The sequence below is a fragment of the Aotus nancymaae genome, unplaced genomic scaffold (genome assembly GCF_030222135.1).
Source record: "Aotus nancymaae isolate 86718 unplaced genomic scaffold, 86718_ANA_hifiasm-v0.15.2.pri h1tg000038l, whole genome shotgun sequence".
In the NCBI taxonomy this organism is placed as follows: Eukaryota; Metazoa; Chordata; class Mammalia; order Primates; family Aotidae; genus Aotus; species Aotus nancymaae.
Genome location: NW_026988452.1, coordinates 3,287,609 through 3,307,666, shown reverse-complemented (window position 1 = coordinate 3,307,666; position 20,058 = coordinate 3,287,609). Strand labels below are relative to the sequence as shown.

The window sequence follows — 20,058 nt, the reverse complement described above, 5'->3', positions numbered from 1 at the left end:
TAACAGTAAAAGGCGTCTTTGAAATGTGAAATGGAGAAAAATGTTTCAAGACTACAGTACGTAATAGTAGGCGGCTAAACTACCAGGCACTCACCAGTGTGCCCACCCCCCGCCAGGAAGCCGGCCTGCAGAGCAGGTAGGAGGTGCTTGAGGAGGGGTGCACAACTGTGGATCCAGACACTGGGCAGACACCTGACACTTGCCATCTAATTTAATCTTAAAAGCCTCTTGAGCTAGATGACGTTATCTCAGTTTTACAATGGAGGCTCAGAGGAATTAAGTATTTGCCTGAAGTCACAGAGACAGGGTAAGCTGAATTTCCTGAGCCTCATGGGTCTACATGTGCAAATGAGGAGGTTTCATTAGCATCAGTCCATAATAGAAGACCACAGCACCCCCCACTGTCTCCCTCCATTATTTTGGGGAGTCTTGGAGGAGGGGCCTGCCATGTATTCATGAACAGTCCTGTTGGAGATGCCCACTCAGGGCCCCCACGGATGTCCGGAGCTGGCACCTCACCAGACCACAGCTGCCCAGGTACTGTGGCAGCCAGGCCCTGCCCAGGTGCCTTTTCACAGAGGGGCTCCAGATCCGCGAGACGAGGGCCATGGGTGACTTTGCCCGGCACAGGCACTTTTGCCTTCATGGGCCCTTTCCTCCATAAAATCATATTTTACAAGTGTATTGGTATAAATATACCAATATATTAAAACATGCTCCTGGTGCAAAGATTCATTCTTTTTCTCATAATTTTAAAAGAAATTAAAATATTTTCATGGCCCCCTAAAGGAATGATGGGCCCTAGGCCTATCTTGGCTGACCGTGAACCCCGATCATGCTGTATGCTTCCCTCCTCTCAAAAATGTGAGTGCCAGTGTCCCTTCAGCTTCTGCCTGTTGTGCCATTTTTCTCTTGTTCTTGTGATAGGTGTCAGAACAGCCCATGAGGTGGAGCTAGGAAAATCTTTCTTCTCCTCCAGGCACATGTACACATCCTCAAAGCCTTTCTGCCCACCTTATATTACATCAAGACTTGTATCAAGTCACATAAATAGATACCAGGACCTGTGGCACAGATTTCGGCTCAGGTCTGAGCCCAGCTGAGACAGACACAGAGACACACATGTTCCAGCGTCAAGCTGTGGCTGGAATCCCCTCTTTCATTCCGAAGTGATCTCTCTCCACAAAGCCAGACGTCCGATTATTAGAACACACTCTTGCTGCTCACACATTCACAAGAGTGAGATATTCTGGTAAAGAGCATTCCTGACTATTCTAGCTTGAAATGAGTTTGCATTTTTCTTTGCAACACAAAGCTTAGAAATGAATAATGACACTGGGAAAATCTCAGGAGAATTTACAAAGATTGCTAACGAGCAGATATATCTAGTGTTTAGAATGAAAATATTTTCTCCTTTAGACTTCTAGAGGCTCAGATCTCCCCTGGCAACAACTCGCATTCTCTGTGTCTTTGGAAAACAGTTGATAAGGAAGAGTACATAGAGTAGAAATTTGTTTATAGCAACACGTTTTATATGGCGAGAAAGCATATAGGCACAGGTCAGAGAGATTGCTAAGGTAAAGTGCGTTTGGGTCCTGAGACAAAAAATACAAGTCTTACTCTGCCTACAGTCCTAGAGAAAAGAAATAATCAGTAGAGATGAATTGCGCAGGTCCCGACTTGGTCATCTTTACTGGGGCCATTGAAATGGTCACTGTCAGGACCGCAATCTTGATGGTAAAAGACTGTCTTCAAGGCCTGCTGCAGTACTGTGTCATTTGTGAGGGGCTGGGAGCCTGAGTCTTCACTGATGTTGACAATAGGTTCGCTACCTTGTTAATGAGCAATTGAGGAAACTCTATCTCAGGCCAAAAGGAGTCAGATCTTACCTTCCTGTCCCTCTGCCCTCGTGGCTCTGTGGGGGGCTTGCAACACCAGTGTGCTTCTCCTCACCATCTGTGCCCCAAGTGGTGGGCTGTTTCAGCCCCGCTGGTTGTGAAGCTGATGTTGTAGATTTGGTGTTCCGCCTGGGACTGTGACACAGACTGAACCCTAGAAGTGGACACTTGGGCTCACAGAGGTGGGCATCAGTCAGCAGGATGCCAGGAGTGTGGGTGCCTCAGAGCACAGACCTACATCCTACCGTGGGTCAACAGCTCAAAGTTCAACGCATGCTACCTGCACTAGGGCATACTGCCATACACCTGGCATTTTAAAGAGCATTGTGCCTGTATCTGGCACTTAATAAATGTTATTGAATTTGTATTTCATTGCTCAGTAGAAGGTTGAATTTTGTTACATGGTTTTACCAGCCATTTTCATTCTGTCATCTGTGGGTCCCTTAGCTGCAGGTGTCTTTGAGACCCGCCTTCCTGTTCTGCAAAGCGTCCTATTGTGTCAGCTGATTTCTCCATGCTTTCACTTCTCCCGCATTTGCTACCATAAAACCCACATTTGATCTGTCTTATAATGAATATCTGCAGGAAGTCAGCTGTCACAGGGGAGTGCTCTGTCTGGGCTCTCAACTCGTGCTTTGTGCCACTCACCTCGTCCCTCTGGGGCTGTAAGCAATAGGAAACAGTAGGATCCTTTAGCTTTTCATTTCTCCCACATACAGGGCTCCCTGTCAGCCACCTCTGAATCTCCACCAGCTTTTCATCTGATCAAACCTCCATCCAGTGCTAAATATAGCTTTTTAAACATAGTTGTAGGAGGTGCTTTTCACTTTTCTCTAGACTGGGGAGAGAACAGGACATTTACATGACAAGTCAGTGTTAGCCCTGTAAGAAAGCTATCTTTCACGGCCAGTGAGCACAGTAAGGAACAGGGAGGTTAGGTGCCCTGCCCCTGTCATGTAGCTATTGAAATCCAAGTTATCTCGACTTCCAGTAGGTGCATGGTCCACCCCAACCCAGGTCCAAGCAAACAGCCCATTCCAAGGGAACAGACAAGAAACACTTGATTCCCTACAGGTGGGAAATTGCTGTGGATTCCAGTTTGCATTTCCAAGTGGAGAGCAAAATGGAAACACCAACCAAACCAATGAAGCGATCTTGTCCAGGTTTCATATAATTTTTGTTCAGTCACTTTTTTTTTTCTTTTAGACAGAATTTCGCTCTTGTTTCCCAGGCTGGAGTGCAATGGCATGATCTTGGCTCACTGCAACCTCCACCTCCCAGGTTCAAGTGATTCTCTTGCCTCAGCCTCCAGAGTAGCTGGGATTACAGGCATGTGCCACCCTGCCCAGCTAATTTTTGTATTTTTAGTAGAGACGGGGTTTCGCCATGTTGGCCAGGCTAGTCTCAAACTCCTGACCTCAGCTTCCCAAAGTGCCTGGATTACAGGTGTGAGCCACTGCACCAGGCCCGTTCAGTCACTTCTGCCAGCTGGAAGCTGGTTCCCTTATGAAGTGGTCCAGGTCTTTAACTAGACCACAGGCTTTCCAGGTGAAGCTGTGGTGTTCTCCTCAGACCAGCTGCCTGGGGCTCCTCACTCTGACTTAAGGGAAAATGCAAATGCCTCAGGGGCCCGGACAGGAAGTCAGCGTGACAAGTGGATGGGGTGGGGCCCAAGGCATGTGTGACAGCAGGAACTACATTCCTCTTGTTCTCTGCTTTATGCCAGCACCTGGAACAGAGCTAGCATACCATAGGGTCCCAATGAAGTATGTAGAATGAACAGAGGGGAGTGTAGAGAACTGGGAAGTGCACATCTCACAGGTGGTATTCTAGGCCAAAAAGCAAGGCAAGTATTTGGCTTCGAGCTTGCAACTCTCATGACTAATAAACAAGGCTGTTTATAGATGGAATAAAACAATGATGGTCCAGCAATATTGATGGCTAACTTATCCCTTCGATTGTATGTTCAGTTGGAGTCAGGATACAGATCACTCTTTCTGTTTAAGCATCTTAAATCCTTCCCAATAATACCTTGACCTTTAATGCCCTGTGCTGTTTGGAAATTTGTGTACATTTTTACTTTACCTTCCCTCATGCTATGGTCTAAATTTTTCTGAACCCCTTGGTCATATATCTTTCTTTTCAAAAGATATACAAGGGCACTGTGTCTATCAAATAAGGGGCAACCTTTCTAAACACGTTTTATTCCTAATGAAATGGTAACAAATCCACTTCATGCATACAACTTTGCCCTTTCTAAAATGGACTTAAGCAAACAGTGGTAGCAGGTTCTTGCCAAAATTATTTTGAGCCCAATTTGTCTCCAAAATCTGCCACATCAAGCTGCCGTGTCCCGAAGAGTGGGTACATCCTCTACACATTTTTCCTAAGGTGAAGAGTTCACTCTGGCTGTTCTCTTGGACAATTCTGTCATTCTGGTGGGTCTGCATCACCTTCCCTCTATCTCATTCCCCTAGGACCCCAGATCCAACCTTTCTGGTATGTAGCAAGGCCCCTGGAACCAACGGAAACAGGGCTATTGGGTCAGTCAGGCAGCTATTGTGGAACAGACAGGCTAAGGCTAAAGAGAAGCCCTCTGGCACAGGTGCCCTCACCCCAGAGTAGCTTGACAGGTGTGAGACCACATGCCTCAGTGTAGAAGCCCAGAGCCAGCTTCTGGAATGCAGACTCAGCCACTAATTTGTCACTTAACCCCTTTGCCATCGGAAACCTCCTCTAGTGAGACAAAACCTAAAATAGAATCCATTCAGAGGAACAAAGTTTGCAAATCAAGTCATAGGTATCATTAATATTCTGGTCAAGTTTACATGGGTCAGATAGGTACCTTACCAAACATTTTACTGGTTTACTTCTTTAAACATTTTACTGGTCACATGAAACATGATGTGATGAGATAAACAAAACTGTTTGTGGGCAGAGGACATACAACTTCCACTCTAGCCCTCTTTCCTCCTTCCCTCCCCAAGAATCTGAAATAATTTTTTGGGAGTCACAGAAACTAGGTGAAGTCAAATCAGGCCTCCCCTCAGTTCTCTTCTGCTGTGTCTACTTTTATCTTCTCATTATTTAGCACATTGGTGTTTGTGTGTGGAATTACAGAATCAACCTCATGATGATGAGTGTCATGACAACATAAAATTTCTGTGTCATTGTTAATGTGCTGTTCTTGTCTTCTGCCCCCTTCTGTTATCGGACCAAACAGAAGTTTTCTGCTGTTTCTCTCTGCAACATCTCCACAGAAGTCCTGAAAGTCATCAATGCCACAGAGGAGTTGATAGCAGAATCTACAGGGCCCTGGGAGTCCCCTCAAGTCCCTCCTGACAGAGAGAAGGGGACGTTTCCTCGTGGGACAGACCAAGTGAGACTGGATGAGCAGCTGACTTCCCTGGAAGAAAATGTAAGAGGCTGTGGAGGTGCCCTGTCTAGGGTGAATGTGTGTGAAGAAGCAACTGATCAAGTTGTAGCTTATCATGAAGAGTACAAGGACACACACACACACCACTACCACCATAGCAAATACATTCTCAGTAAGGGTCTTAGGTTGAATTCCCCAAAAGCAGACCCTGAGATGAGGACTTGTGTGCATGTGACTTATTAGGGAATGTTCACAAGGGAAGCTGGTGAGAGAATGGGGAAAGTAAGGGAAAGGGAAGAATCCGAGCAAGGACATGATCTTACATAAAGAGTAGCTTCAGCCTGATCCTGCAGGGAGCTCTGGAGTAGCAGTTGCATCTCAAAGTTGTCCTGACCTAAGGTGAAAGAACTGGCCCTTCCTACAACCAGTAGGCACTTCAGTCTGTCTGCACGCAGGCAGTGTCTCCAGTAGCCCAAACGCAGTCCTCTGTGTAGATATGGGCTGCTGGGAACAAAAGCACATGGAGGCTTGGTGGGCAGGGAGAGGAGTATAGAGAAACTATGAAAGAAATCCAAGGGGATCCAGGTGGGAGCAGCGCCAGTGCCACTCCAGGGGATGAAGCGGTTGCCAAAAGAACTGAAGTTACTACAACTAGTCTTCTCTGCTTCCCTAATGTAAGATACCAAAACTATCATATATAATTTATGTTTCCAATGAATCACCAAGCCTCCTTGTGGCATTAGCAACAAGAAGCCCACTGCCTTTCTTCTGAGTCTACCACACTACCCCAGAATTGTCCAAGCACTCTGGGAACTGAGTAAGACTCTATTGCATTACCTCGTGACCACATCTAGACCTCAGACTGCCATCACTTCCCCTCCCCCATTCCTATGCTCCCCACTAGGATGCTAACCAGCCATTGCTAGTGGATCTGCTGATCAAGAGGAAATGCCTAACATCAACTATATTTACAATTACATTTCTTCTTTGAAAATAAAACATTTAGCATAATGCTTGGCAAAAAGTACACAATAAATGCTGACTATTCTTATTAGTATTTGGAAGGCATGTCATCAGCCAACTCCTAAAATGATCCCATTAAAATTCACTAAACAATCAGTTGTTAAAAGTGGTTCCAACTTTAATAACACACACTCTTAGCTCTTTCTCTGATCCTGGGACAAGTATGCATTTGCTGCTTTCAAGAGAAAGACACTTGAGAAAGAAAGGAAATCAAACAAGTCCTGATGGTGATTTTGCTTTATTGAAAAAGCATCCATTTTTACTGAAGTGTAGGCAGAGTGGCCCAGAAGACTCAACTGCCTCATTCATCCCATGTTTACTTGCTGCTTCTTCTGAGGACCCTGACTTAAGTAGCTGGGCTTTTCCTGGTGCCAGGTCCTTTTCTGCCTGAAGGAAGCCATACCTGAGAGTCAGGGTCACAGGGAAAGGGAGTGAGATCTACCAGATGTCTGGAAAAGAGGAAGGGGATGAAGGGGAAGCTGCTCATAATCCATCTCAACATTTAGAAGGGTTAAAGACCATCAGCCAAGTCAGCTGGTTCCCTGTGGAAACCTGTACATCGCTGAAGGCAAAACCAATGTACTTGGGGGAGGGAGAAGACAGTGCTTACATTTACCTTTCTTCAGATTCAATTCCATTTAGTTTGTACTCCTAAAAGGTATTTGCAAGTATAATTATAGTCATGTGCTGCATAATAAGGTGTTTTGGTCAATGGCAAATCACATATATAATGGTGGTGGTCCCATAAGATTATAAAGCCAGATTTTTACTGTACCTTTTCTGTGTTTAGGTATATAAATAATTACCATGGTGTTACAGTTGCCTATAGTATTCAGTACAGTAACGTGCTGTAGCCTAGGAGCAGCAGGCTAGGTGTGAAGTAGGCTATACCATCTAGGTTTGCATAAGTACACTCTGTGATGTTCACGCAATTATGCATTTCTCATAATATATCCTCATTGTTTAGCAAATCATGACTATGTTTAGGTTAAAGGATTTTGTAATTTTCCCCTTCCTTTCAAAGAGAATAAAAAATTCTTGGCTATCAAGTAAGAGTCTAGGTGGCCTGCAGGAGGGATGTGTCTGACTGATGACTCTGGAGTTCAGGAAAGCTCTCACTGCCCCTTGAGGAATTGCATGTTTGGTTTGGCATAACAGGTATATTTGCTAGTAATGGATTTTTCAGTCCTTCTGATTTGTGATGAAGAAAAAACAATGTAATAAATTCTTACAGGTAAATACTCATGATCACTGTTGAGTATTTCAGGAAATAGCTGATAAGAATTTTCCAATATTGCTCTAATGAATGCTGCTCCTAGAAATCAGGAATTGTTATTACAGGATTTTTTTTTTTTTTTAAGTAGAGATGGGGTCTTGCTCTGTTGCCCCAATTGGTCTAGAACTCCTGCCCTGTCAAGTGATCCTCCTGCCTCGGTCTCCCACAGTACTGGGATTACAGACAAGAGCCATTGTGCCCAACCTGAAGTATTTTTTGATAAAAGTTGACACAAAATAACAAATAAAAATTTTTTAAATGCAGGCTAGGTGTGATGGCTCACGCCTGTAATCCCAGCACTTTGGGAGACCAAGAAGGGAGGATTGCTTGAGGCCAGGATTTCAAGACCAGCCTGGTCAACATGGTGAGATCCTATCTCTATGAATAAATTTACATATATATACACTAATGCTTGTTTCACTTTAAAAGTTGAAGATTCTCTCCCTTGGGGCTCCCATAAAGCCTATGCATGTATCTGTCTAATCACTTTTCATACTTTGCATCTTTTCTGTTCCCTCATCCATCTCCCATTAGGCTGGCACTATTAACATTTGGATTAGATAATTCTTTGTGTGGGGGCTGTCCTGTGCACAGTAGGATACTTCGCAGCACACCTGATCTCTACCCACTAGCTGCCAGTAGCAGCATCCTCCCAGTGTGACGGTCAGAATGTCTCCAGACACTGTCAAATGTTAGGGGTTTGGGGCAGAGCAAAATCAGCCCCAGATTGGGAACAAGATATAAAAATTCCCGCCAGACAGGGTTTACCACCTTTTATGTCTGTAGCCTAGCCCCAGCCCACCACCTAGAGCCTGACACAGAGGAAGCATTGGTGAATGATTAGCTAATGTATGACTACACCAGAGAAATGACGTCCTTTTTTAAAAGAACTGCTTGACTTCTCACGTGCAGGGTCTCTGTTCTTTAAACGTGTCTCTAACACAGCTGAGTTCTGAGATGGCCGTGATCCTGGACACACTGAATTGAAAAGGTTAATCTAAAGACATGGTTCACTAGCAAACGAATGTATTTTTTACAAAGTATGGTATCAAAAAACAGTGTGTGAAATATCTGGTTTAAATGACATGGTCAGTTCTCATGGCATGCTTAAAACAAAGATACCCTGCCCTTTTATTTTTACCTCCAAGGAGCATATTGAAAAAAATGCAATGGCCTTATTGGAGTTTTCATCTTGTAAGATCCTTTAATTGTAAGTTACGTGTTTTTTTTCCCCTTGGGTTCATTGACAGTTTCAATTTAAAATACATCCACTTACAGACTGAAGATGTCAGAAGCCCCAGAGGGACGGTGGCTGGAAGACCCAGTCCATAGGTGATTGTTCCCCTGTCCTGCACCCCTCATGCTTCTCCTGTTCCCAAAGAGTTAACTGCCTTGTTCCTCTTCCTTCCCTTCCCCCAGCCTTCAGCTTTTTAAATTTCACCTCAGAAGAAACTCCATCCATATTCTTTTGAATTCTATGGGCTTTTAAGTCAGGGAAGGGATGACTCTTCCTCTCTTTAATTCAACAGATCACAGAGCCATGGGCGCGTTGCCTCTCTCTGCTGCTCCCAGATGGAATTCAGCTGAGAAGCCAGGGCGGTTCTTAAACTGTCCTCTGGGTGCAGCTGATCTCATTAAATCATGGCTTTTGTTGGTCTGCAAAATAAAGAGCAGTCCTGCACTCCTCCGCTGTTCTCCTTTGTGCTGGGGAACCTAGGGACTGTTAGAAATAGCAACGGTGACACTATTCTCGCCTCCTGAACATTGGTTACCGCAGGACAGGACTCGGGGGAAAAAAAGAACATTTGGTTGAGGATGTTCACTTTTAAAAATACTTCTGAAGACTCCCAGCTCTGCCAGTTACACTAGGCTTCACTGATGTTGCTTTTGTAACAGGGAGGGAGAGAAAGGATCTCCCCAGGACCTCGGATTGGTCTAACTGTGGCCTCTCTTTCCAGGCTCTGATGGGTCCTGAGCAAAATGGGAAAAAAGGAAAAAAATTAAAAATACTTCTGAAGGTTCCAGAGCTACATAAGATAAAGAAACATCACATTTACATATCCAATCTCCTGTTTTCATAAACTGCCTTGTTAACCCCCTTAATTAGCAGAGGGCATGGGTATTTGAGAATTCCCTTCCTCTCTCAGCTTTGACACGTCTCACCTGCTATCTGGCATGAGTGCTGTGAAATCAGCTCGTCTCCCCTAAAGGCAGGAACAACCTGGGGCTAATCCCAGCCTCCATAGCAGTACGCAGTGGGGGCTCAATTCCTTCTTGCTGTGAAGAGCTCCGCTATACCTGCTGGGGTCTGGCTGGAAGAGGAGCGTTTCATGAAGGGGCTGTTAACTCAGGTGTAAGCAAGGTTAAGGGATGCTGAGGTGGAATACTAGCAATAGAAGGAAGCTGCTACCAGCCCTAGACAGTGTAACGAGAGCCCAGGGAGAGAGGAAGCCTGGAAAACAGCCCCTAGAGGGAGCTATAACCACAGGGCTGGAGCTGCAACCAGAACCCCGATGCCCACACAGTGAGAGTGGGAAAGAAACACTCTTCTCTCTAATACTTACTTGATCTACTTCTGGTATCTCCACTGGCCAAACCCATCCCAGCCAGCCAGGAAGCCCTGGTGATGAAGTCCAAATAGGTCAGCCTCCCAGGGAACAGGGCAGGACAAAGAAGGATAGAACATGGACCTAGAAGGTCAACAGAGAACGATTAACATGAGCATTCTCAGACCCCTGGTGTGAACAGCAGGACTGCTGCCTTGAGGATGTATGCAGGATTGTAAACGGGGTCGGGGGTATAGGGGGGAATGAGTCAGCTGCCTCTCTCCACCACCACCATCAGAGGACCTGCCTTATTCTCACCTTTGCTAAATGATAGAGGCAACTTGGAGTAACCCATAATCCCCAGCCACAGAGGGAGTGCAGGGCAAACCCAACTTCCCTGTTAGCTCTGCCCCGTATTGCCCATGGAGTATACAACCAGCGGCAGCAGACACAGCAGACCTGCACTGCGGGGAGCCAAGCTCTGCCACTGAATCCAGGTCCATGCAGCAGATGTTGGTCCTCTTTCTCAAAGCTCTCCTGCAACCCTCACAGCACTACAGAGGATGTGGCACTAGAACTTCTGGAGATGGTCATGGTTACTCAGGTGGTTCTCTGCCCTCAGAGAGCAAAGAAAGAAATACATTAGTCCCCTAAAGTATATTTCATGGAAAGCCAAATCCAACAGCAAGCTCTAAGGTCAACTAAGTCTGAGAAACTTGCATACTCTTTCTAGGAAAATTGAGATATACATTAGCACATTAAAGCCTCTCAGAAGAACTGCAGTAAAGAAATCTGTTTAATGTTCTTTATTCTAGAGAGTTTAATCACAGATAGGTGTTTCATTAAAGAAACACCTATTCTTCTCCCTTGAACCACTTTGAGAAAGTCTTGTTGAACCAAGAGCGAGTGAACGCGATCACAGGCATCAATGACTAGAGTTTGAAGAGGTCATAGATTACTCAGACATGGTAACCATTGTTCTCACCAAAAGTGGACCTTAACTAACATTTTTCAAATGTGTTATGCTTTATAAAGCTAGAATACCATTTTCATCGTATAGCATGTTGCCTTTGGTTATTTCAAGCCAGCAACAGAGCCAATATCATATCCATCTATTACCATAGTAACTGTAGTACCTTAATGTTAAAATCTGAAATGCAAACTGTTATAACATTCCAACTGAGAATATCATAGCATCATAGGGCAAGGAGGATAAAGGCAAGGAAACTGGCTTCAGCCCTCCTGAGATCACTTACAGGCTCCACCAGTCCCCAGTTGTGAGACCTCAGAAAGTCACTAAACCTTCCTAGAGCATAAAATATTCTTGTCTTGAACGTGATGATGATAATAGTATCTACCTCAAGGGTTGCTATGAACATAAATAAGTCAACTTAAAGCCCTTGGCTTAGCCACTGGCTCGATAACCTAATGCTGCCATCATCACCATCATTCCCACATCATCATCATTACCCTCCTCCATCCAATCCTTCAGGCACCATCACTTTGGCTGTAAATTCCTGTTCAGCCGGTATCAGTGCCAAACCACTGAATCTCTCCTTCCTCCTCGTGCCAGGAAAGTAGGCTTTTAGCGAACACAGAGTAAAAGATGAACATTTTGGCCTTGCTGAGGGCTTGGAGTTTTTTCATCTTGCTTTGCCTTGGCAGGACAAAAAAGGAGCATTAGCAAATGAACATGTTGAAGATGTAAACAGCAATCAGGTTGATACACATCCCAGGGTGTGATGACATTGAGTCTTGCATGTTTCTGCTAAAATCAAGGTTCTAACCTAAGACCTTAGTTATGCCAAGTTATGTTTAACCATTGCCATGTTTAATTATTTCATTTCATTTAAATCACTCCAAAATTTGTTTCATTGTGAAAACTGTAGATTTATATTTTAAATTAGCTTATTACAATAAATTGACTTTTTTTGGTATAGATAAGGAAAAGTATAAAAAAGTATAATAAACGTCAAACTGCTCTGGCTCCTCCTTGCCTCTCTCTCTCCCTCCCTCTCTCTCTCTCTCTCCCCCCCCCCTCTGTTTCTCCCCCTTTTCCCCACCCCTAGTTTTTGCTGTTTTTTTTTTAACCCTCTGAAGGGAAGTTTTTCAGCTTCAGAAATTTGGAGATACATGTTTGAATAATTTCTTCACTCAAATACCTTTGAAATATTCATCATTTATTTCATATGATAATAAAGAACGCTTTCTTGCTTTAAAAACAAAAATAAATGGCTATGATTAAATTGTAAAGACCTCTTAGAAAGAATTTCTCTGTATGAAACAGAATTACATGTTCAACATCTGATAAGGGAATAGAAAACAAAAGATAAACTGAAGTTTGGCAATTCCCAACAGACATTTGATTCGTGGCCCCTATATGACTGGTGAATCATTGGATGTGACATCTTCTGTACCAGTCACTGCTGAAAGCTCCCACAGCCCAGGTAATTATGCCTGGTGATGGTGCACAGTCAAATTTGCTTTCATCAGACCTGTACCTGCCTTTGTTCCACCTTAGAATGTTTTGTAAAATTGCCAGTTTTAAAACAGATCAGTTAATCATGCCAAGGAATTGACAGAGTGGGAACATCCTCAGGCTTCTTTCCCTCACCAGCACAGCATCACAAGTGGAAAAAAAAAAAAAAGCACATGACTTGTGTACCTAAGCTCTTGACTTGTCTTCAGCTCTGCTATATTTTTAACTCAAGTTAAAGAAACTGTTGGCTGGGCTCGGTGGCTCACGCCTGTAATCCCAGCACTTTGAGAGGCCGAGGCAGGTGGATCACTTGAGGTCAGGAGTTCAAAACCAGCCTGTCCAACATGGCGAAACCCTGTCTTAAAAAAAAAAAAAAAACTCTTAAAGTCTTGGCCATGTGTTTCATTCAAATCAACTCTAAATTGCTGTGATTACATGTTTAGGATTTTATATACGTTGATGAAACCTCAAGCACCTCTAAGTAATTCCTTCTTTAGATGTATCTCATTCCATGTGTTGTTGGTTGCAGCATCACATTATTGATTAGGGTGAGCGGGCATTTGTTTCATTTACCCTGGTCCACATCCCTTAGTCTGAATTATTTCAAGGATTTTACCTTGCTCACTTCTATGGGAATAACCTTATAAACTTATCAGCCCAAAATGTCTCTTTTTCTTAAATTTCTTTCCTTATCGGGCTTGCTCTCTTATTTTTAATAGCTCTCAAAAAAACTGTCCTAATTGACAGATAAATAGACTTGACATGCTTCTCTTAATATCACACTATTTTCTAAGAATTAAGTATTTTTCTACTGTGAATTTCAGATTTATTTTAATTCCCTTAACCTCGTTGAAGCATGTAGAAACTAATTAATCAGAGAGAATTTACTCAAAATTTATAATTATTTTATTTATTTTTTTATATATATTTTATTGCGTTTTAGGTTTTAGGGTACATGCGAAGAACATGCAGGATTGTTGCATAGGTACATACATGGCAATGTGGTTTGCTGCCTTCCTCCCCATCACCTATATCTGGCATTTCTCCCCATGTTATCCCTCCCCAACTCCCCACCCCCTGCTGTCCCTCCCCTAGTTCCCCTCTACAGACCTCAGTGTGTGATGCTCCCCTCCCTGTGTCCCTGTGTTCTCATTGTTTAATACCCGCCTATGAGTGAGAACATGCGGTGTTTCCTTTTCTGTTCTTGTGTCAGTTTGCTGAGAATGATGGTTTCCAGGTTCATCCATGTCCCTACAAAGGACACGAACTCATCGTTTCTTATGGCTGCATAGTATTCCATGGTGTATATGTGCCACATTTTCCCTGTCCAGTCTATCGTCGATGGGCATTTGGGTTGGGTTCCAAGTCTTTGCTATTGTAAACAGTGCTTCAATGAACATTCATGTGCATGTGTCCTTATAATAAAATGATTTATAATCCTTTGGATATGCACACAGTAATGGGATTGCTGGGTCAAATGGAATTTCTATTTCTAGGTCCTTGAGGAATCACCACACTGTCTTCCACAATGATTGAACTAATTTACACTCCCACCAACAGTGTAAAAGTGTTCCTATTTCTCCACATCCTCTCCAGCATCTGTTGTCTTCAGATTTTTTAATGATCACCATTCTAACTGGTGTAAGATGGTATCTCAATGTAGTTTTGATTTGCATTTCTCTAATGACCAGTGATGATGAGCATTTTTTCATATGTTTGTTGGCCTCATATACGTCTTCTTTTGAAAAGTGTCTGTTCATATCCTTTGCCCACTTTTGAACGGATTTGTTTTTTTCTTGTAAATCTGTTATAGTTCTTTACAGATTCTGGATATTAGCCCTTTGTCAGATGGGTAGATTGCAAAATTTTTTTCCCATTCTGTTGGTTGCCAGTTCACTCTAATGGTTGTTTCTTTTGCTGTACAGAAGCTCTGGAGTTTAATTAGATCCGATTTGTCTATTTTGGTTTTGTTGCCAATGCTTTAGGTATTTTAGTCATGAAGTCCTTGCTTATGCCTATGTCCTGAATGGTTTTACCTAGGTTTTTTTCTAGGGTTTTTATGGTGTTAGGTCTTATGTTTAAGTCTTTAATCCATCTGGAGTTAATTTTAGTGTAAGGTGTCAGGAAGAGGTCCGTTTCTGCTTTCTGCACATGGCCGACCAGTTTTTCTAACACCATTTATTAAACAGGGAATCCTTTCCCCATTGCTTGCTTTTGTGAGGTTTGTCAAAGATCAGATGGTTGTAGATGTGTGGCATTGCCTCCGAGCCCTCTGTTCTGTTCCATTGGTCTATATCTCTGTTTTGGTACCAGTACCATGCTGTTTTGATTACTGTAGCCTCGTAGTATAGTTTGAAGTCAGGTAGCGTGATGCCCACAGCTTTGTTCTTTTTGCTTAGAATTGACTTGGCTATGCGGGCTCTCTTTTGATTCAATATGAAGTTTAAGGTGGTTTTTTCCAGATCTGTGAAGATGGTCATTGGTAGCTTGATGGGGATGTAATCATTTTAAATTACTTCCCCTCTTTCATGTTTTCTGAATTTTTTCTCAATTACTAAATGCCAACCAAAAGTCTTACTGGCAAAACTCCATCATGAGTTTTTCTCTTTGTTTCTTTTTGATAGTCATTTTTTTAGTCACTGAACCAATATACAATTTGCATAGCTGATGTCATGTATTTTGTACTATTTGAACAAAAGCCACTTTAAAATGCTTTTTCTTGCAGGAAAGTTGGTGGGGGAGGGAAGGTGTGGTTGACAGGAGGGGTTTCAAAACCTCACACTACCATGTAAGTGTGAAGAATGTTTATAAATGTTATAAAAATAACCTTCCCCTGCAATGTTAAGCCTAGTTCTCTCTCACTCTCCCGAATTGCCAGCATCTCCTCAAGGGACTCCAACCAGTCCCAGGTCTGCAGACATGAACTCAAATGCAGCACTCTCTCTACAGGTGTACCTGGCAGCAGGCACTGTGTATGGACTGGAGAGCCAGCTGACTGAGCTGGAAGATGCCGCCCGCTCCATCCACAGTGGCACTGAGGAGACCCATTTGGCAGATCTGGAGGACCAGGTGGCCACGGCTGCAGCCCAGGTTCACCATGCTGAACTCCAGGTGAGAACTCTCCTCTCTGCCCACATGGGGTCCTGCAGGGTGAAAGAGGGAGCCCCATGTTCCACAAGAATCACTTTAAAGCCATTGTATCTGCCAGCTGTCATCATCTCCACCATGCTTGCATGGATATGGTCCTTCCAGATGGATTCTACCAAATTCTCCTTTTAAAAGTATAGTCCTCTTCTGTCCCAAATTAAAGCCTTGATAATATATATTGGACTACCCTTTAAAACCTTACGCTAGTTTCCTCTTTGAGAAATTTCCTGACCCATACATAGGTCTCTCTACTATACAGGTTTCTATTCCACTTCAAGACCATCCTTTTCTGACCCTTACCACACTGTTGATTACTTAGTCAGTGCCAATATTCCCCAGTATAGACTGAAAGCTCTGTGAGAACAGAACTGTAGCTATGTGGCTTAACATGTAACTCCAGTGCCTAGCACAATACCTGGCACAGATTTAGCACACAATAAAAATGGGGTGAATAAATGAAGGAAATTGGAAGCATATAGATTTCTCAGGACAATATTTTTCATGAGGAGGAGGCAGGATTTAGACACGGCTATTTAAAACTGATTGACATAGTCTCTATAACTTTGTAAAGATGGCTGTTTGAAGTTTTCATTGATATTCCCTTAACCTTTGACTCTGTAAATCAAAATTGACCATGGATTAAGCCACTGATTTTCAAACTGGGGTGTGCAGATATATTCTCAGGACCCATGACAATTTCTTTTCTTTAAAAGGGATCCATGTGTTACTCAAGTTTGAGAGACACTGGTCTCCGCAGCTTCAGTTCAGTATAGACCCCTGGTTTGCTGATATTTCTATAGATCCTGCATCTTAAAACTGAATCACTGGGAGACTTGTGGTCAATAGAAACCATATCTGAATAGAGACATAAATCAAAGAAAATGACTGAAGTGAGTCTTAGTCATTTTAGAGGTTTTTTTTTTTTGCCAAGATTGAGGATGCACACAGAAAAAAAGAGAAACCATAGTACGATCTGTGGCTCATACTTTTTCCTAACAGGATTTTGAGGGTTTCAATATTTAAAGGGGAACAGTGGGCAGGAGTGGAAAGGGGTGGAGGGAAAGAGGGAGAGTTTGGTCACATTCTTGTGAATCTGCAGGTTGCACATGAAAAGGAGGGGTAAAGGGAATGGGCAATTACGTATTCAGCTTGCACTCAGTAAATCTGTGCTTTGCATAAGATAAAGTAAAAGTAAAAGAGAGTAGAGGAAGCAGTCAAATATCCACTCATTTTCAGGTGGGTGAGGGACAATTTCTAGTTTCTTCTTGTCCTGTACACATGAAAATAAGCTGTTAATTTACATTGTCAGGGTGACAGAGGCCCCCTGTGAAGACATGTGGCCTTCTATCTGTAGCTATCAGTTTAGGAACAAAAGGAAAGGCAGGGTTTTTTCTTATTTTTGCGGGGGATCGGGGGGCGTTTGTGATTCAGCTTCCAAACTTAACTTCTCCGTCTTGGCATCATGAATTGGGGGTCTTGAGATTTTATTTTTGTTTCACAGGGAAGATGACAACCTTAGGTGATAATTATTTTAAAAGTAAATATTTTCACTTTATTGAGTCAAAAATACAACTCCTGACATCATTAACCACTCTAGAGAATGAAAGGGCACAGTTCCCCACTCTGGATGGGTTAATGCTGTGAACCAGAAATAAGCCCATCAGACAGATGGCTTCATTGACTATTGTCAGTAAGAATGGCTGAACAGCAGTTCTTCTCAAAAGAAATTATTTCCCATAAATTTCACCCAAGACTTAATTTATCGTCAAAGTTATATGAAATAGAATCAAATCACTTATTTTCTGTTACACTGCATAGCAAATACTTCTTGAATGACTGCAGGAAGTAATATTTATGGGTGTTTGGGAGGATTTTACTGGATAACTAGTTATTCCTCCTTCCACATTTTTCTAGACTTAAATTATTGGAGCCATGTTTTATGGCAGAAAACTCTGGAGTTCCAAATGTCCATTTTCTATGTGCTTAAATGTGCCTATTAATTTATCATTCATTTTTAAATGTCACAATAATGTTATCAGTAATTCCCAATGCTCTGTGAGTGTTATTTTGTACCAGGTATTTATCCTTATGCTTTACCACATTATTGTATTTATTTTTTTCAGCAACCCCATAAGGGAGCTACTTCTCCTTTTACATCTGAGGAAACTTACCCAAGGTCAAATACCTAGAAAGTGATAAAACCTGAATTTTAACCCAAATTTTGTGACCTTATAGCCCATGAATTTTTCTTTTTTGAGATGGAGTCTCTGTCACCCAGGCTGGAGTGAAATGGTGCGATCTCAGCTCACTACAACCTCTACCTCCCTGGTTCAAGCAATTCTCCTGCCTAAGCCTCCCAAGTAGCTGGGATTACAGGCGTGCACCACCATGCCCGCTAATTTTTGTATTTTTAGTAGAGACGAGGTTTCACCATATTGGCCAGGCTGGTCTCAAACTCCTGACTTCAAGTGATCCATTAGCCTTGGCCTCCGAAAGTGCTGGGATTACAGGTGTGAGCCACCACACCAAACAGCCCACATTCCTAACCAGTCTGTGCTGTGCAATTTCCTGGGAAATGTGTTGGTCCTACCCTCAGGCATACATGCACTTGCCTGGGTGTCCTTAATTTGCATGGGAGGTTGTTGACCCTGCCCTCAGTTTTGCAGATTATCTCAACTGCACTTCCAGGCATGCAGAAATTCTCCCCACCTGGCTAACTGGTGCCAAAGAGTGAAGCCTCCAACTCCCTGTTGTCTATTTTTATGCAAAGTCTAGTGTCACAGAGGATTTCTTGCAGGATGGTAGGAGCGTCCCCATTGAGGAGGGTACATATGCTAAATTGTGTTCTTGGGTTAGGGCAGATTCTAAGGATGCTATCAATTTAGAGTTTACCTTTGAGACAGAGTGCTGTTGCCCAGTACTGAAAGAGACTGCAGACCGGTCCTTGGGAAGCAGGCTAAGGGTGCTCTCCACTGCATTATGCAAGGTTGTGTCTATGAGAATTACTGGAGAAAACCTCTCTTAACTCTTAGTGTCAGGAGAGGCTGCTCTTCTGAGTACCTGGTCTCTAATCTTGTGGACATGGAGCTGTTGGCTTTGGATCCCAGGAAACTCAGAGCTGAATTGGTCATCCCCTTCTAGCAAAGTATGGCTCCTTGGACATGCAGTTCTAGAAGTGGGACATAATTATATAGCGACGTCACTGAAGTGGGACATAGTCATACAGAGAGACAAGATACAGGCAAAATCAGCCCTCAGTAGTCTCCTGCTTCTTTGTCCTTTGTCCTATGGACTGAAACTTGAAAAATTAAGCCTTTCTTATTCCAGAACCCTGACAGTCCACAAATGAAGAGGTCAGCAGCTTGCTTTCCCATTGACCTTGTCTCTCGCGGGGCACTCTGAGCAAGGCCCTCCCTCAAAACTGCTTCTAGGGAAGAATGTGAGCATCTAATCCATATCAGTTGCTAAAGACTGGTAAAAGCTTAGCCTGCAACTTTTCTCAGAGGCTTGTGCAGTTTATTGGTTCATAAACCAAAGAATGTAGTTATTTTTGTTTTTTTGTTTTTATACAGACAGGGTTTCACCATGTTGGCAAGGCTGGTCTTGAACTCCTGACCTCAGGTGATCCGCCCGCCTCGGCCTCCCAAAGTGCTGAGATTACAGGCATGAGCCACCACGCCTGGCCAAGAATGTAGTTCTTAATGTGAAATGTGAGGATTCAGAACAGAAAGGCATCTGGGGGCCAGGAAGGGCAGGGCTCAAATGGCACTTCTGGGGCCGGCTACTGAGTAGCTTGTGTTCTCTTACCAGCTGCCACAGACTTGGCCTTCACCCACCTCTCCTCCTTTTCTGACCATGACTGCCACCCCTCAGGGGTAGGAGAAGCATCTCCCAAATTTGCTGACCCTTCAGTCTTTCTGTGCACCTCCTGTAGCTGCTACCCCAGTAGACTTTGTTCAAAGAAGCCCTCAATAAATGACAGCAGAATTCCAATTTGTCTTGAGTAGCACAGAATTGTGGAGGGCTGGGAGGCAATGGAGACTTCATGCTAGACCCCACACATTGGCTGGGGTCTAGCATAAGGTTATTGTTTGATGCCCTAGTAACATCAGAATGTACCATCTCAGTAGAATCTTGACCTCTTCCCTTGACTTTGCTAGCCTTTCCCTGCCTTTTCCAGTGTCCCCCATGCTAGGCCTTGGCATATCCTCTGAGACTGTGGCAATGTGACAAGAGCATGGCCACTGACATGAATTCCATGCACTGCCCAGATTGGCTGTGAGATGATGGGTGTATCACTTACCCTCTGAGCC

At 43.4% G+C, this 20,058-nt stretch overlaps 1 protein-coding gene, 1 long non-coding RNA gene and 1 other non-coding gene across 11 annotated transcripts in view; 2 read left to right on the top strand and 1 right to left on the bottom strand.

Moving 5' to 3' along the window:
- MYRIP (myosin VIIA and Rab interacting protein) overlaps nucleotides 1-20,058 on the top strand; it is a 398,497-nt gene that overhangs the window by 366,735 nt on the left and 11,704 nt on the right. For 4 of the 5 annotated variants that reach the window (XM_064360111.1, XM_012460146.3, XM_012460147.3 and 1 more), the window contains 2 exons: nucleotides 5,122-5,316; nucleotides 15,548-15,709. In XM_064360111.1, coding sequence (XP_064216181.1) covers nucleotides 5,122-5,316; nucleotides 15,548-15,709 — 357 coding nt within the window. The remainder of the gene's footprint in view (nucleotides 1-5,121; nucleotides 5,317-15,547; nucleotides 15,710-20,058) is intronic. The other variant, XM_064360113.1, reaches the window with a different exon arrangement.
- LOC135268162 (uncharacterized) overlaps nucleotides 6,417-20,058 on the bottom strand; it is a 29,854-nt gene continuing 16,212 nt past the window's right edge. Inside the window, exons 3-6 of one of the 5 annotated variants that reach the window (XR_010336447.1) lie at nucleotides 11,590-11,776; nucleotides 10,579-10,731; nucleotides 10,138-10,263; nucleotides 6,417-9,544 (exon numbers count right to left, since the gene is read on the bottom strand). This is a non-coding gene — a long non-coding RNA (uncharacterized LOC135268162). Of the gene's footprint in view, nucleotides 10,264-10,578; nucleotides 10,737-11,589; nucleotides 11,777-20,058 lie in introns of all 5 variants that reach the window. The other 4 variants (XR_010336446.1, XR_010336445.1, XR_010336449.1 and 1 more) reach the window with 4 other exon arrangements.
- Nucleotides 9,415-9,552, top strand: LOC135268190 (small nucleolar RNA SNORA64/SNORA10 family). Its single transcript, XR_010336471.1, has one exon. It is a non-coding gene; the product is annotated as a small nucleolar RNA SNORA64/SNORA10 family (small nucleolar RNA).